Source organism: Olea europaea, unplaced genomic scaffold (genome assembly GCF_002742605.1).
Source record: "Olea europaea var. sylvestris unplaced genomic scaffold, O_europaea_v1 scaffold807, whole genome shotgun sequence".
Taxonomy (NCBI): Eukaryota; Viridiplantae; Streptophyta; class Magnoliopsida; order Lamiales; family Oleaceae; genus Olea; species Olea europaea.
In genome coordinates, this window is record NW_019266506.1 from 269,999 (window position 1) to 285,405 (window position 15,407).

General features: G+C 35.7%; 2 protein-coding genes across 5 annotated transcripts in view; one reads left to right on the forward strand and one right to left on the reverse strand.

Moving 5' to 3' along the window:
• LOC111391612 (uncharacterized protein ycf45) overlaps window positions 1–7,951 on the reverse strand; it is a 10,251-nt gene extending 2,300 nt beyond the window's left edge. The window contains exons 1-8 of the mRNA XM_023016860.1: window positions 7,456–7,951; window positions 6,503–6,717; window positions 6,190–6,340; window positions 3,286–3,477; window positions 2,457–2,619; window positions 2,107–2,321; window positions 800–976; window positions 482–604 (exon numbers count right to left, since the gene is read on the reverse strand). Of these exons, the coding sequence (XP_022872628.1) occupies window positions 482–604; window positions 800–976; window positions 2,107–2,321; window positions 2,457–2,619; window positions 3,286–3,477; window positions 6,190–6,340; window positions 6,503–6,717; window positions 7,456–7,887 (1,668 nt within the window). The 5' untranslated portion in view covers window positions 7,888–7,951. The remainder of the gene's footprint in view (window positions 1–481; window positions 605–799; window positions 977–2,106; window positions 2,322–2,456; window positions 2,620–3,285; window positions 3,478–6,189; window positions 6,341–6,502; window positions 6,718–7,455) is intronic.
• A 2,352-nt stretch (window positions 7,952–10,303) lies between these two features.
• Window positions 10,304–12,991, forward strand: LOC111391585 (transcription factor TCP4-like). 4 transcript variants are annotated; one of them, XM_023016830.1, is made up of 3 exons: window positions 10,304–10,701; window positions 11,067–12,557; window positions 12,640–12,991. In XM_023016830.1, exon 2 carries the CDS (start codon window positions 11,344–11,346, stop codon window positions 12,532–12,534), a length of 1,191 nt encoding a protein of 396 aa, XP_022872598.1. In that variant the 5' UTR covers window positions 10,304–10,701; window positions 11,067–11,343; the 3' UTR covers window positions 12,535–12,557; window positions 12,640–12,991. The 4 variants fall into 4 exon arrangements, with proteins under 4 accessions (XP_022872598.1, XP_022872599.1, XP_022872600.1 ...); XM_023016831.1 differs by having other exon boundaries at window positions 11,228–12,557; XM_023016832.1 differs by lacking the exon at window positions 10,304–10,701 and having other exon boundaries at window positions 10,708–12,557; window positions 12,637–12,991.
• The last annotated feature ends 2,416 nt before the right edge of the window (window positions 12,992–15,407 follow it).

The following is a 15,407-nucleotide window of genomic DNA, read 5'->3' on the forward strand; positions in this document are numbered from 1 at the left end:
GGCATTTCAAATCCACTCGTCATTTTTGTGAAATATGAAAATTCCCAACTAAAATACCTTATATGATATCATGTCTTACACTTGATATAATCATTAGATTATTGAATAACATCAAAGAACCTTCATCAGAATCTCAGTAGCTTGTGTGCCGCTGTTATTAAATTTATGCAGTAAGCAATATTGGCTGCACAAACCATAGTTTACTCGATAAACCCTTATAATGTAGTAAATTGTATCATCATGGAGATTGAACCCAAGATACACCTTTTATCGTATAAATCTATACTTATTTTCCAATCATCAATCGATTGAGATAACAGCAAGAAGCCACTTTGCAATAGCTAGCCTTTTTATTAGTTTACTAACTAAAGATGCCCATAAGTAAGAATTCAGTGAATAAAACATGATGTGAACAAGAAAAAACGTATGTACGAGTATATGAATATGTTTGTGTCTTTAAGAGAGAGAACTTTGGGATTACCTCCAAGGCATCAATTTTTTCTGTCTCATTTGCCTTAGCTTCAGTTTCAAAGGAGTCATAACCGTCGGCATAATCAGTTATTAAAGCCTGTATGGCTTTTGTTAACTGTGCCAATGAGTTTGTCTGCAGAAGGAAGGGGAAAAGGAAGAAAAATGGATGTCCAGTAAAAAAATGACAAACGAAGGAAGATGACAACTAAAGAAGTAGGAAACAAAACTGTAAAGATAAGATAAGAACCAATTATCATTTTTATTTAATGTATTAATTGTATGATGAAGATGAGTATGGAAAAGCAACATTTACTATTGACAAATTTACCTTTGCGACATAAATAGGAATGCCATGAGATCTTGCGGCAGCTTGAAGCCGAGAATTCTTCTTGAGCTTAGACTGCAATGCAAGCATTACATCTGCTTCACTGATATTGTCAGTAAATTCAACTGAATCATCAATGCTTAACTGTTTAATCCCTTGTATCATACTTGCCTCTGATATCTACAACACCAAATCAATGGTATAAGTTCGATATGCTACAGGTTTCATAAAGCATCTAAGCAAGATACAGCAGATATTTTTTACCACACTGACAAGTGAAAGTAAATCATCAAATGGATTAGACTATATCCATTTTAGACCTTGAGATTGTGAAAACTCCCCAGATAACATAATTAGAGGAAGGTGTTAACTAGTATAGAAACATATGTTATGTCAGCCCCCTGTTTTTATCCAGGTCACAGTCCTAAGAAATGAAACTTAGCACTAAGCTTCAAAATATTGTGTTTTGAATGTAAAGGTTCATTTAAACTTGCTATACCAGGATTAGATAAATACAGAAATGAAAAAGGAAAATTGATCATATTACTGTCAACTACTACAAAGCACATAAGAAAAGTATTCAGTTATCATGGGATTTTTTTCAACTCATTTTCAGGGGACACTAGGCTTATTGATATTATGAGAATTTAATTTTTAATTTCTTCACTAAGATAAACCATTAACATGAGTGTTATGAATGCAAGAGGAAGAAGATAAACACCTAAGAAGCAAGATGCAATTCAATCTATAACTACACATACGTGAAAGATCTTATACGTTCTTCCTCCCCCAACGAAAAAGAAAGAGAAAAAGAAGAAGAAGAAACAACTCAACATTCTTATAATTTTCACAAGGCAATGGCCTCATGGAAAAGAACCTCCATCTCCCTTGGACCCTCTCTCATTCTCCACCAAACCAAAAAGAAGGTCCTATATAAGGTACAATTCCAGAATTTATTTCTTGTTCTGGTGTTATTTTTTATTTATTTATTTATTAATTTATTAATTTATTTATTATTTTTTTATTTTTTGCAATCTGCTTTGTCTCCAGGACCAGATGGGGTTGTTACTTCCATTTGAACCCCAAATATTTGAGAGAACATTGGTGGAAAAATCAATCTATTTCCAAGTTCATACTAGTACCAACTGCATAAAAATTAGCTGACTCGGAGAATTAATGACCATGAAGTAATAATTGACATTTAATTCTAGAAGGGATAAAAAAAGCTCCACGAATACTATGGCCATGTTTGGGTGGAACTCAGAAAAGAGTGAACCAAGGCCAGTCTGCTTTGTGATAGTGGTTCTCACCCCGTAAAGAAATATGCAGAGGGAGTCCTCATCTTTACAACAATTTGCCTCTGAACCAAACTCTGTATAGTCAAGTAGACCATCATTCAATTCCAAGCCATCTTCAACCACACTTTCACCTACCGTCTCAGATGAATCAGAAATGAAAGGCCTTAGTTCAGTTTCATCTTCTGATCCCTGATTTATCTTTCGAACCTCAAATTTTGGGTAACGACCTTCTCAAGATAGAAGTAACAGGAAATTAATTAATGAAGCAAATGTCATATCAACATCCATCAGGATGGTAAATTAAAAAATTGGAAATGAATATTGCAACGGAAAAATTATTTTGTGTAGGTGGAATACAAAACCTGAAAGTATGGCATCTACTGTTGCATCTAAATTACGATGAACTCGCAACTTAGTCTTGGAAATTATCTCAACTCCACAGCTAAAAGTTGATGGTCCTTTCCTTTCCAACACTGTTTTCTGGACACCCCTCCGACTTGCCTCTTCATCCCCTAATGTCACACTCTGAGAAAGAATTGCAAGAATGTGAGTGTTTAGCAAAGGATAAAAAAGTAACAATTTGACAAAAGCTAATCCCTGAGGCAATAGACTGAAAATTTATGGTGCGAGGAACATTTATCTTTCGATTATACATTCTCTTAGCTTCTACTTTTTATGATTCTCATGATTCATATTTGATTGAATAATAACAGATGCACACGCACACGTGCATATACATATTTATATGTATAATACCAAATGAAATACCTATTTAATCTTAGAACTAAATCGAACAAATTCCGAAATGTGAACAGAAAATTTCCCTATTAACAATACAAATTGCACGTAATGTGATTGACCAAGATTTCATTGCTTTTAAGGAATTATTAGATCCTTCAGACAAATCATTAGGGCAAAGTGTGTCCATTCGTAATTCCCAGACACAAAATTCATCCATAACCTTCTATTTAAAAATTTGAGGTTCCATTATGGAAATCCTCTCATCATTTAGCCTGATTAAGACATATTTCCACCTTAAAAGGGTACATCAATATGCCTTGATTCACATAGAAGTAAACCATTTTATTTGTGATTTTGCATGTGAGATCAAGATCAGCATTCCATTTGGCATCAATAGAAAAAAGGCATTATTTAACTTATCCAACACATTAGTCACTCATCAAAAATTACCTGCACTTCCCCAACAAGCATCTCTAGTGCTGGATTCATCACTAAATTTTCTATGGTTACTCCATGAGCTGTTGCTACTAACTGAATTCCACGTTGTGCAATTGTGCTTGCAGCCATTGCTTCAAGTTTTGTGCCAATTTCATCAATTACAATTACTTGTGGCATATGATTTTCAACTGCTTCTATCAGCACCTATAAAATAGGTAAAAATCAAAGATCATAACAAACCACTGTTTAATCTGTTGACAAAAACTAAATTGAAGAAAATTCATTTAAATGAGAGTTTCTCGTTAATAACATGTTCTTTATCCAAATTCAATTTTTTAAATATAAATGTCCTTACATGTACTCATGAGGCATGCAGAATATTGGAGTACACAACAAAGGAAAGTTAAAATAGACATAAGTACAAATATCGCTTACAAGCCTGAAAGCATCTTGTTGCTAGACAAATGAATGCAAAGATTATTTAGTAATCCTTATGAGGAGATTCAAGGGATATTCTTGGAAAACTTGCTATAGACACATCCAAGACAAAAGAATAAGAACTATTTTGGAATTTATTTTGATTTATTTTCTTTATTCCCTATCCATAGATATTGGGTTACAATTAGGTAATTTTCCATTTTCATGGTTTGGTTAATTTAAATCTATTGTTTGAAATGTTGAGCATAAACAAGAGTGGGATATTTGATTTACATAGACTCTTGAATAGATTATTGAGTTACTGAAATTTCCTTCTCCAATTCTTTTCTCTAATCTCTCCTTTTCCGCCTTTTTCTCTCTCCTCTTCTCTTTCTCTTCTGCTCTCTACTCTCTCTCTCTTCTCTTGTGTTTAATATACCATTTTGCATCACCTTATCCTTCCACAACACAATTTCTTGCTTGAGTTTTCTTAAACACTGTGTCATCAGCTCAGTGTGACTTCATTTTCCTTCCACAAACTATTCCATTATAGAGACATGATTCTAATAGCAGGGAACTCATTTGAACAACCAAAAATTTATCGCATCTTAAGAGTAAAACTGTAATAAATAAAAATCTAAGTGGCATAAAAAATAAAAAGCCCTAAAGCAAAAAAATTAATTAATTAATTAATGATAATTGTAACACTGATGGTAATTCAAGTGAAAATGCAACAAGCATATTTTTGGACCCACTATGAACATACATTTTGAATAGGTTGACTAGACGATAATCCAAATGATTACTTTATAGTTTACTAAAAGTTCACCTAGAATTATTTAATTCCTCACGTCATATCTGTAGTCATATGCACACTTTTGAAGGGACTGGGTTGTTCTAATTTCATTTTTTAACTTTGTTGACTACATAGAAAGGTAACTGCATCAATCTAAGTGGCATAAAAAATAAAAAGCCCTAAAGCAAAAAAATTAATTAATTAATTAATGATAATTGTAACACTGATGGTAATACACGTGAAAATGCAACAAGCATATTTTTGGACCCACTATGAACATACATTTTGAATAGGTTGACTAGACGATAATCCAAATTATTACTTTATAGTTTACTAAAAGAAGTTCACCTAGAATTATTTAATTCCTCACGTCATATCTGTAGTCATATGCACACTTTTGAAGGGACTGGGTTGTTCTAATTTCATTTTTTAACTTTGTTGACTACATAGAAAGGTAACTGCATTTAATACCTTATGTTGCACATCGGTATGCGGAACTTGCATTCTCCGAGCGTTACCTACTCCAGCATGAGGTATATCCCCATCCCCACCAATTTCATTCGAGGTGTCAACGATCATCACACGCTTTTGATAATCATCTGCAAGCATACGAGCTATGTCCCTAGGATATAGGATATGTACGTCAAACAACAATTAGCTACTTGCTGAAATACTCGCAAAATAATTTCTTGCTAAGGAATGTGGACACAGTAAACCAGCATCTCTAGAACATGGAGACAGAATAACTAGAGTGTCTTAATTGGAAGCACGCACTGATACTAACCTGATAATAGTGGTCTTCCCCACCCCTGGGGGCCCAATAAGTAACAGTGAAGCCCCAGCTTCAACTAAATCTCTCAACAGGTTGGCACTTCCAGACACTGCTCGACCAACACGACAAGTCAGACCAATAATTGCACCTTTCCGATTCCTAACGGCACTAATGCGGTGCAAGGTTCTACTAATTCCTGCTCTGTTATCAACAGCAAAGTCACCAACCTGTAACGTAATACCAGTAAGTAGTAATACTTCAATTGCGTTTCCCTTATTTGGGGAGGAAGAAAAGAAAATGATCTACAACACACGAATAAACTAATTTTCATCCTGTTTTTACTTCTACTACAACAGAGACCAAGTGCAATTATGTTGTGTTGTATAAACTAAAATTAGAAGAAGCAAATAGAACATAAATGCCTATGTATTTCATCAATCTTTATTCACAACTTGCTTGAGTTTTCTTAAACACTGTGTCATCAGCTCAGTGTGACTTCATTTTCCTTCCACAAACTATTCCATTATAGAGACATGATTCTAATAGCAGGGAACTCATTTGAACAACCAAAAATTTATCGCATCTTAAGAGTAAAACTGTAATAAATAAAAATCTAAGTGGCATAAAAAATAAAAAGCCCTAAAGCAAAAAAATTAATTAATTAATTAATGATAATTGTAACACTGATGGTAATACACGTGAAAATGCAACAAGCATATTTTTGGACCCACTATGAACATACATTTTGAATAGGTTGACTAGACGATAATCCAAATTATTACTTTATAGTTTACTAAAAGAAGTTCACCTAGAATTATTTAATTCCTCACGTCATATCTGTAGTCATATGCACACTTTTGAAGGGACTGGGTTGTTCTAATTTCATTTTTTAACTTTGTTGACTACATAGAAAGGTAACTGCATTTAATACCTTATGTTGCACATCGGTATGCGGAACTTGCATTCTCCGAGCGTTACCTACTCCAGCATGAGGTATATCCCCATCCCCACCAATTTCATTCGAGGTGTCAACGATCATCACACGCTTTTGATAATCATCTGCAAGCATACGAGCTATGTCCCTAGGATATAGGATATGTACGTCAAACAACAATTAGCTACTTGCTGAAATACTCGCAAAATAATTTCTTGCTAAGGAATGTGGACACAGTAAACCAGCATCTCTAGAACATGGAGACAGAATAACTAGAGTGTCTTAATTGGAAGCACGCACTGATACTAACCTGATAATAGTGGTCTTCCCCACCCCTGGGGGCCCAATAAGTAACAGTGAAGCCCCAGCTTCAACTAAATCTCTCAACAGGTTGGCACTTCCAGACACTGCTCGACCAACACGACAAGTCAGACCAATAATTGCACCTTTCCGATTCCTAACGGCACTAATGCGGTGCAAGGTTCTACTAATTCCTGCTCTGTTATCAACAGCAAAGTCACCAACCTGTAACGTAATACCAGTAAGTAGTAATACTTCAATTGCGTTTCCCTTATTTGAGGAGGAAGAAAAGAAAATGATCTACAACACACGAATAAACTAATTTTCATCCTGTTTTTACTTCTACTACAACAGAGACCAAGTGCAATTATGTTGTGTCCGATTCCTAACGGCACTAATGCGGTGCAAGGTTCTACTAATTCCTGCTCTGTTATCAACAGCAAAGTCACCAACCTGTAACGTAATACCAGTAAGTAGTAATACTTCAATTGCGTTTCCCTTATTTGGGGAGGAAGAAAAGAAAATGATCTACAACACACGAATAAACTAATTTTCATCCTGTTTTTACTTCTACTACAACAGAGACCAAGTGCAATTATGTTGTGTTGTATAAACTAAAATTAGAAGAAGCAAATAGAACATAAATGCCTATGTATTTCATCAATCTTTATTCACAAGTGTTTGTTTACATCCATTTCACCCAAAAATAAAAAATAAAAAAAAATCTTCTCATTTCTTTGCTTTTCCTTCCTATTATGCAGACACCAAAAAAAGTCGGTCATCATCATCATCATCATCATAATACAGCAAGAATGTGTCTCAGATTAAACTATCGTACATATTAAAAAAATAAATAAAATCACGTCTATCAGAAACTAATCGTACTTTAAACTGAACAGAGTCTTGCAATCAAACTGAAAAATGGAGGCAAAAATGAGAACTAAAAAACAAATATTACTATACCTGTGAAGTGGCGTATTGGATATCCTCTATGGTGATCGGGTGATCCGACAAGATATAGTCACCTGACGGGAACCGAGCCAGCGGCTTTCGTCCCATATCCATGACCACCTCAATCAATTCCCGGAGCTCCGGGTGCTCGCTTACCCTCCGCCGCATCTCCTCCGGCAAAAGCGCAAGCAGTCGGCCCAATTCCACATCAAAATCGTCACTATCGCCTATCGAATTATAATAGGAAGCAGAAGATAGTGATGATGACAATCTTCCAGTCAGATAAACCCAGAGATTTCGGGTACAGGCTGACCCGAGCGAGAGAGATTTATAATCGACGAGCTCATGGAAATGGATGAAGTTGAGAATTCGGGTCAGGCTAGGATTTCGGGAAGGCGGAGAAAAGCGGAGCGGGCGGTGGAGCAGTGGAGAGAAATGGAGCATTGGTATTTTGGCGGTAAAATGAGCATGGGTAGTTAGGTTTTGGAATTTGGGGATTTCATTGTTGACAGGTGGAGAGTTCGCTTTTGAACTGAGTTTCACTTACCTTAAGGATAATTACCATAATATCCTCAACCTTTGTCCATTTTGTGGAATTACCTTATTTTTTTCATTTTGGTGCAAAACCCCCTCAATCATCCAAGTGTTGCGGAAAACCCCCTGTTGTCCACATCTATTAAGTTCTACGTTAAAATGAAATGAATTTTGAAGGCTAAAATTAATAAAAACATTAAGCACATTTTTATTTAAACATCTCAACACTCAAGAGATTATCAAAAATAAGAATTTTTTAAGTAGGTTTCATTTCGGGATATGAAATGGAAGAAATTTGAAGCTAATTTACAATGGAAATTGAATTTGCTTGAAGTGATAGAACTGGGCGAAGAAATTAGTTTTAAATTGGAAGAAATCGAATTTTATTTTTTAAATTTCATTCCCCCATTTTAAATTGAGTTTGAAATTGGTATGATTTCAAATTGGGCCTGGAAGTGGGTATGATTTCATTTTCCCATTTTCAATATGATTTTGTAGTTGGTTTGAAATTAGAATGTGTATCTGTATTGAGAAAAAAGAAGAAGACATGTTCAAATGTTCGAATTCAAATTAAATAGATAAATCTTGAAATACAACTCTGGAATAGAAAGACTTTACGAAATACAATCCTAAAATTGAATTAGTTTTAAATTGGAAGAAATCGAATTTTATTTTTTAAATTTCATTCCCCCATTTTAAATTGAGTTTGAAATTGGTATGATTTCAAATTGGGCCTGGGAGTGGGTATGATTTCATTTTCCCATTTTCAATATGATTGTGTAGTTGGTTTGAAATTAGAATGTGTATCTGTGTTGAGAAAAAAGAAGACGACATGTTCAAACGTTCGAATTCAAATTAACCCTTAAATGGATAAATCGTGAAATACAACTCTGGAATAGAAAGACTTTACGAAATACACTCCTAAAATTGGTAAACTTTGTAGAAATCGACCCTAAGTCAAAACAGAAAACCAGAAACAATGAAAACACCAATTCTCCATCAAAATCTGCGAATCATTGCTACACCACAAATAGAAATCAACACCATACACAATAGACCATAACCAATACCAACTATATGGCGGGAAAAAAATAATATCAAACCAAGTTTTTTTATAAACATCAATTAATTTGTCTAACCATTAATCTAAAAACGTGAATATTCAACTTATCTATGTAAAAATTTTAATACAATGGCATAGATACTTCTCTTGTGTACAAAAATGTGAAAATTGTACGAGGGTTTCTACATAGATTTATCTTGTTGATTCCTTTTCACATTGTCTTGTAAACAAACATGATCTTAAGTAAATATATGGAGGTGATGAGACAAAAATATCCTTGATATTTTTATTGATTTTCGCCTTCAAAATTCATTTCAATGGAGACTAAACAGCTGTGGACGGTGGGGGCATTTCGCAACGAATTAATTTGTCTAACCATTAATCTAAAAACGTGAATATTCAACTTATCTATGTAAAAATTTTAATACAATGGCATAGATACTTCTCTTGTGTAAAAAAATGTGAAAATTGTATGATGATTTTGGATTTTTTTGGTGGAATATCGAGGGTTTCTACATAGATTTATCTTGTTGATTCCTTATCACATTGTCTTGTAAACAAACATGTTCTTAAGTAAATATATGGAGGTGATGAGACAAAAATATCCTTGATATTTTTATTGATTTTCGCCTTCAAAATTCATTTCAATGGAAACTAAACAGCTATGGACGGTGGGAGCATTTCGCAACGTTTTTATTGAAGAATGTGAGTTTGAAGAGAGAGAGAGGGAGAAATATATTTTGCAAATAATGGGATCAAACAAGGGCTTAATTAATTGATTTTCAGGAAAAAATCTTCTTGAACCCCGACAAAATTGAACCGATCCAATTGACGCAAGTAAACGTTTTGACGTACTAATCTGAGTTGGATCTAACACAAAATCGAGCCAGTTTTGGATATGCCAACCTTCACGCAGCTATGTTCACATATTTAACTCATTTGACAAATGATGAAAACGATAGATAGGGTAATCTCTTTCCTTATGCATGCCTTGCACGCTAGGAATAACTTTGTATTTATGTAATTCTCATCTGAAATAAAATATTGAATTTTGAATAGCAAAACTATTCAAAATCGGTTCAAATCTATGGATTCGATTTATATTGGACTGAACAATTTTCCATTGCCGAGTCAATATCATGATATATATTCCTTTGAAACGAAGCAATAAATAAAGAGAGAGAAATAGTGAAAAGTAATGTGGAAAAAACTAGAAAAAGCAGTAACAGATCATTTTCAAGAAAGCAAAGGGCGAGCATTTTGGAAGGTGCATCTAGATATCACTTAGCCACGCTTTACATTTATTCACGATTAAACTTTGCGATAGATCCGCCTAAGCTCATAAAAACTTGAAGCTTCACCATCCAGCCATGGTTTCAAGTAAATATTATAAAGGTTGAACTCCAACTTTAAGGGCACTCACCGTCCCGATCCTGAAGCATCGCGAGGGAGGTAAATCGCTGAATGTACCCCAGCAGATCAGGTTTTTAGGTAAATATTATAACCTCAACCAAACATGGTCTTAGTTGTAAATGAACCAAAAAGAGTGTTCCTGGGTGAGATGGTATTTATCTTTCTAGGATGTACAAAAACATCAGATGCAGTACTAACACAAGGCGTCTGACCATCAATTACACAATTATATAGAGAGAGTTTTTGTGGTAAGGCAAATTCCCTTTTTTTTTTTTTCCCTAAATTTTAACCATCACGTTCTAGTTACTATGTTTAAGCTAAGCAAAATGAAAATTTTTCAAGATAATCACCGAAGGGTTCTTGATTTAGCTTTGATATTCAACTGGGATAGACCCTAGTAGCGAAATTATCTCTATCTTTGTTTCCTACACTACAATAAGTTTGGTAAAAACAGGTACTAGACTAGTGTAGAGATTTAGATAAGAAGAGACCTAATCCCTATTATCGAAAGCTGTGAAAATTAAGAAGCATGAAGATGGGTTAGTTATGGTTTAGCGTTCTGTTCTCTGAGAGGATTCCGAAAGTTTAATGGCAGTAGTTTCAAATTTTGCAGAAACACCAATATAATTTGTAAACAAGATTTAAAAAGTTTTCTTCTGAATCAAGGAGTGGAGCAAGAAATTCAAAACAGCGGTTGATTCTTTAGGATTCCTCGGCGTAATTTTCATCTGAATCTGAACCAAAATCTGGTAGTAACGAACACTATATATGTAGAAAAAGGTGAAGGAGGTGAAGAAGAACCACCAGAACAACCGCCGCCAAAAACGTTTGTTCTTGAATTCATCTGCTTCCTTTGAGGCAAGTGCTGAACATGCAAGATTGCGGGGAAAATGGAAGAGAATACTCGTAGCCAACAAATACCGTCGAGAGTAGGGCTGAGGAACTGTACTGGCAGCGATATAGGTGAAGTCCAAGGCTGCCACATTGTTCGGTCCACCGGGAGAAAAGACCGGCACAGTAAAGTAAGCACCTCGAAAGGCCCTAGGGACCGCCGTGTACGCCTCGCTGCTCACACTGCTATTCAGTTTTATGATGTCCAGGATCGGCTTGGCTATGACCGCCCTAGCAAGGCAATGGATTGGCTCATTAAAAAGGCTAAGTCCGCCATTGATGAGCTCGAGCAACTTCCTGCGAGGAATCCCACAAATTTTTCGGCAGAAAATGCTATTTTTGAGCAAGAACAGGCATGTGTGGTGGACCCTAATACTGCGGGTTCTTCGAGTAAAAGGGCAATGACGATGTTGGAAAATGAAAATGGGCTGCAAGTTTTGCACCAGAGCAGTAATGAGGATCCCAACGCAAGTTTTCTTCCACCGTCCTTGGATTCGAATTCCACTGCAGATGCCATGAAGTCACGTTTCCCAATAGGTTCTCCAAGAACCAGAAGCCAGAGTCAGGATCTCTGGCTTTCTTTGCAGTCATTTCAAGATCCACTTATGCCCCACCAGCACCAGCATCCTCAGCCGCCGCACCACAAGAACCACACCCACAACACCGAAGAGGCATATTCTCAGCATCAAGTCCCACTCAATGGAACTACCTTACTGGGATTTGATGGCGACTATGCAGGGTTGTCTGAACATCATCAGCACCAGCCCACAGAAATAAGCCGGTTCCAGGGGCTGGCTCCTTGGGACACCGGTGGAGATATCTCCGGTGGGAATGGTGGAGCAGCAGGATATCTGTTCACTTCTCAGCCAGCGCCGCAGCCAGGGCTGCAGCACCTATTAGGTCAAAGCCAGTTCTTTTCTCATGGGGGACCCCTTCAGTCCAGCAGCAAACCTTCAATTCGTCCATGGATGGATCCGTTAACCATACTTAACACCACGTCAGACCATAGCCACCAGCATCATCATCGCAATCCGGCGGCCGTGCCAATTTATTTATCATCAATATCTGGTGTTGACTTCACCTCAACAGTAGGCGGATTCTCAGGGTTTCACATTCCTGCACGAATTCAAGGTGATAAAGAGGAGCACGATGGATATACAGACAAGCCATCCTCTGATTCTCACCATTGAATTGCTCTCCTCTTCATGAACAGGTGAACTTCTAAATTCCAATTCTTAATTTATTGTAACTATATTTAATCTCCATATCACATCCACTATGTTATGATACAGCAGACTATTACAAGTGACTCAATTTCCAGGATGTTATCTGTTTGTCAAGAATCCATGAAAATGCAAGTATTCCCTGTCATAGATGATTCGTGGTTCTCAGGAGAGTTTTCAGTGAGTTAAATTCAATGATGCTGACCGTGGGAAAGAAGAATACTAAGTCTAGTTTCAGGTTTTCAATCCCAGTTTGCCATCATATTAATCAGTTGTTCAATATTCCAGCTTTATTTTCATATTTTCTAATCTGAGTGACTTAGTAGAACTCAACTTTGGTTCAAGCCATTTGAATTTCTTTCTGTTTTTTCTTGTTGAACTTGTTATTTTGCTATCCGAATAATTCTGTCAGGAATTAGGTCTATGTCTTGATGAACTAATTTTCATAATTGCTCTCCTACAGCATATCTGAGGTGTCAAATCTGTTACCATTTACTTTGGGAAAAATTTATTCGAACCTGGTCAAGGGCCAAACACCATTTTATGATTTCCTTCGAATGCCGGTTCCATCAAGTCATTGACTTTCTGGACCTTCTAGAACTGGGCAAGCATAAGCAATTAAAGCATCAACTGTGCACATCCCTCATATATAAAATTTAGCACGAGATTTTGAGTCTTAAATGTTTTTGGACGTCTTATACTTGTGTTGATACCAAGAGCTGGCTTCTTTAATTCAAAGAGAGAATGAGAACGAACGATTAGGCTGTATCCTCTTGTTTGCTTTTTCTCCATCAAATTCCTTAGTTTTGCATAAAAAATTGAAAGATTACCTGATCTTTTACGTGTCTTGGATTTTTAGGAATCATCTGAGAAAGGTCATTTTTCAGAATCAGTAGAACAGCTTGGGGGTGGGGTAGCGTAGGGTATACGGTAGGAGTGAATGTGCCAACTAAACATTAATAGCTACAATGTTGAATCTTGCTTATAGCATTATTCATCGTTTAATTAGTAAATACCTATATACATATGGTTGAAGTGTAATTTAATTCTCTTTATTAGCAACTTAGTAAGTACCTACAACATCAAATGATTGTCTTTTGAGGAGCCTTTTTGTATTATCAAGCAACCCAACCAGAATGTTTAGTTGCGTAGATTAATTAACAACACCGTGTGGAATCAGTACGCGGATCGACCAAAATTTCATCGAAGACTGTTTAGGAATTTCACTTGTAATCTTGATTAAAAAGAGACTAGAGAAGATATGATGTATAACTTTCTCCCGTGTGGATCGCTATATGGATCAACCAAAATTTCATCAAAGACAATTTAGGAATTTCACTTGTAATTCTCTAATTATTAATGCAATTTTATTTTTCTTGGTGACATAGAATTAGGGTTTCTAATTCTTAAAACTTCATTCCTAGTTACTAATTCAAAACACATTTATTTTTCGTATTTTCATGAATCATATTTCAATCATGATGCAATATGAAAGCGTTTAAACTAAGGAACAAACATTTTACGTGTTTATCTTTCTTGATCTTGTCCAGTTTTGTTCGATCTAGCATACTAAGCATTTTTGCAAGCTGAACTCGACTTAGTCCCAATAGGTGGATCCTTATTTCACTTTAATTCCACACACTTTTATCAGTTGTTGGTCCCCTAGCCTGAAAATCTCTGGAAACTCATTTTCATCATAGAAAAAAATAAGATTGCAAAAACTTGGCTTCTATTGAGATGGTGACAACTGCTTGATGGTTGTTGGTACTTCTTTATGGCTGATGAATACCTCTCAGAAATTAAATTATATGGATCTTAGAATTTTTTTTGATTGCACTCTTGTGTCCAAAGACAGATCCAACATAATTTAATTTAGGGTGGGGTTGGGATATACTAGAGAAAAATAATAAAATAGTAATAATTGAGTTTTGTTGGGGAGTGGGAGTGGGAGTGGGAGTGGGAGTGGGAGTGGGAGTGGGTGGGTGGGCTTAGAATGAAACATAAAACAAGAGAAATAGGTTAAATTTTTGTTCAAAGAAGTGTCGTCTCTGTCCAGAATTATTTACTAAATATGTTTGATATGCAGTAATAAACAATGCTTCACAGAAAAACAATGTTATCTATTCAAGTATAATATGCAATTAATATGTCGTAAACATGCTAAATTTAACCATTTTATGAAAGTGACTAATGAAGATATGCATTGTTTAAATAACATTATAAAATGACTAATTTATCTTTGTCTTTAAATAAACAAATAGAAAAAAAGAAATAATATTAAAAAAAATGTATCTAGAGTACTTCTAATAATAGAAAAATATTTTAATTTTCCAATTAACCCACCTCACCCTACGCCTCCACAGCCGCCGCCACCACCACCACCAAAATAATTAAAAAGACAATTAAAAGTATATAAAAAAATATTTGGTGAGGAATAAGCACCATTTTTTGAGAATTTTTTTTCTTTCATTTTTATTATACTTTAGTTATCTCTTTAATTAATTTTGTGGTGATGGCGGAGTGTAGGGGATGGGCATAGGGGTAGCTGGGTTAATTGAGAGCAGCCTTTGTTGCTTTTAAAATATATATATTTTTAAATATAGGCTCGTGAGCTTAAGCTAGCGAGCTACACGAGCCGGCTTGGGTTTTGCCCCGGCACCCCAAAATGTGCTCAGCCGAAGCCTCGAGTCGGGGGGGGAGGGGAGGGGAGGGTCCAGCTTTTTTCGAGTCGAGCTGACGCCCGATTGCCATCCCTCTTAACAGCATAGAGCTTGGGAAGCTCGGATACCGTCATGATCCTAACAGCAAGGAGCACTTCTAATCCAGTCTAGTGAAATTTT

Excerpts from the sequence above, each read along its gene's own strand:
- LOC111391585 (XM_023016830.1), top strand. The coding sequence starts at position 11,344 with ATGGAAGAGAATACTCGTAGCCAACAAATACCGTCGAGAGTAGGGCTG.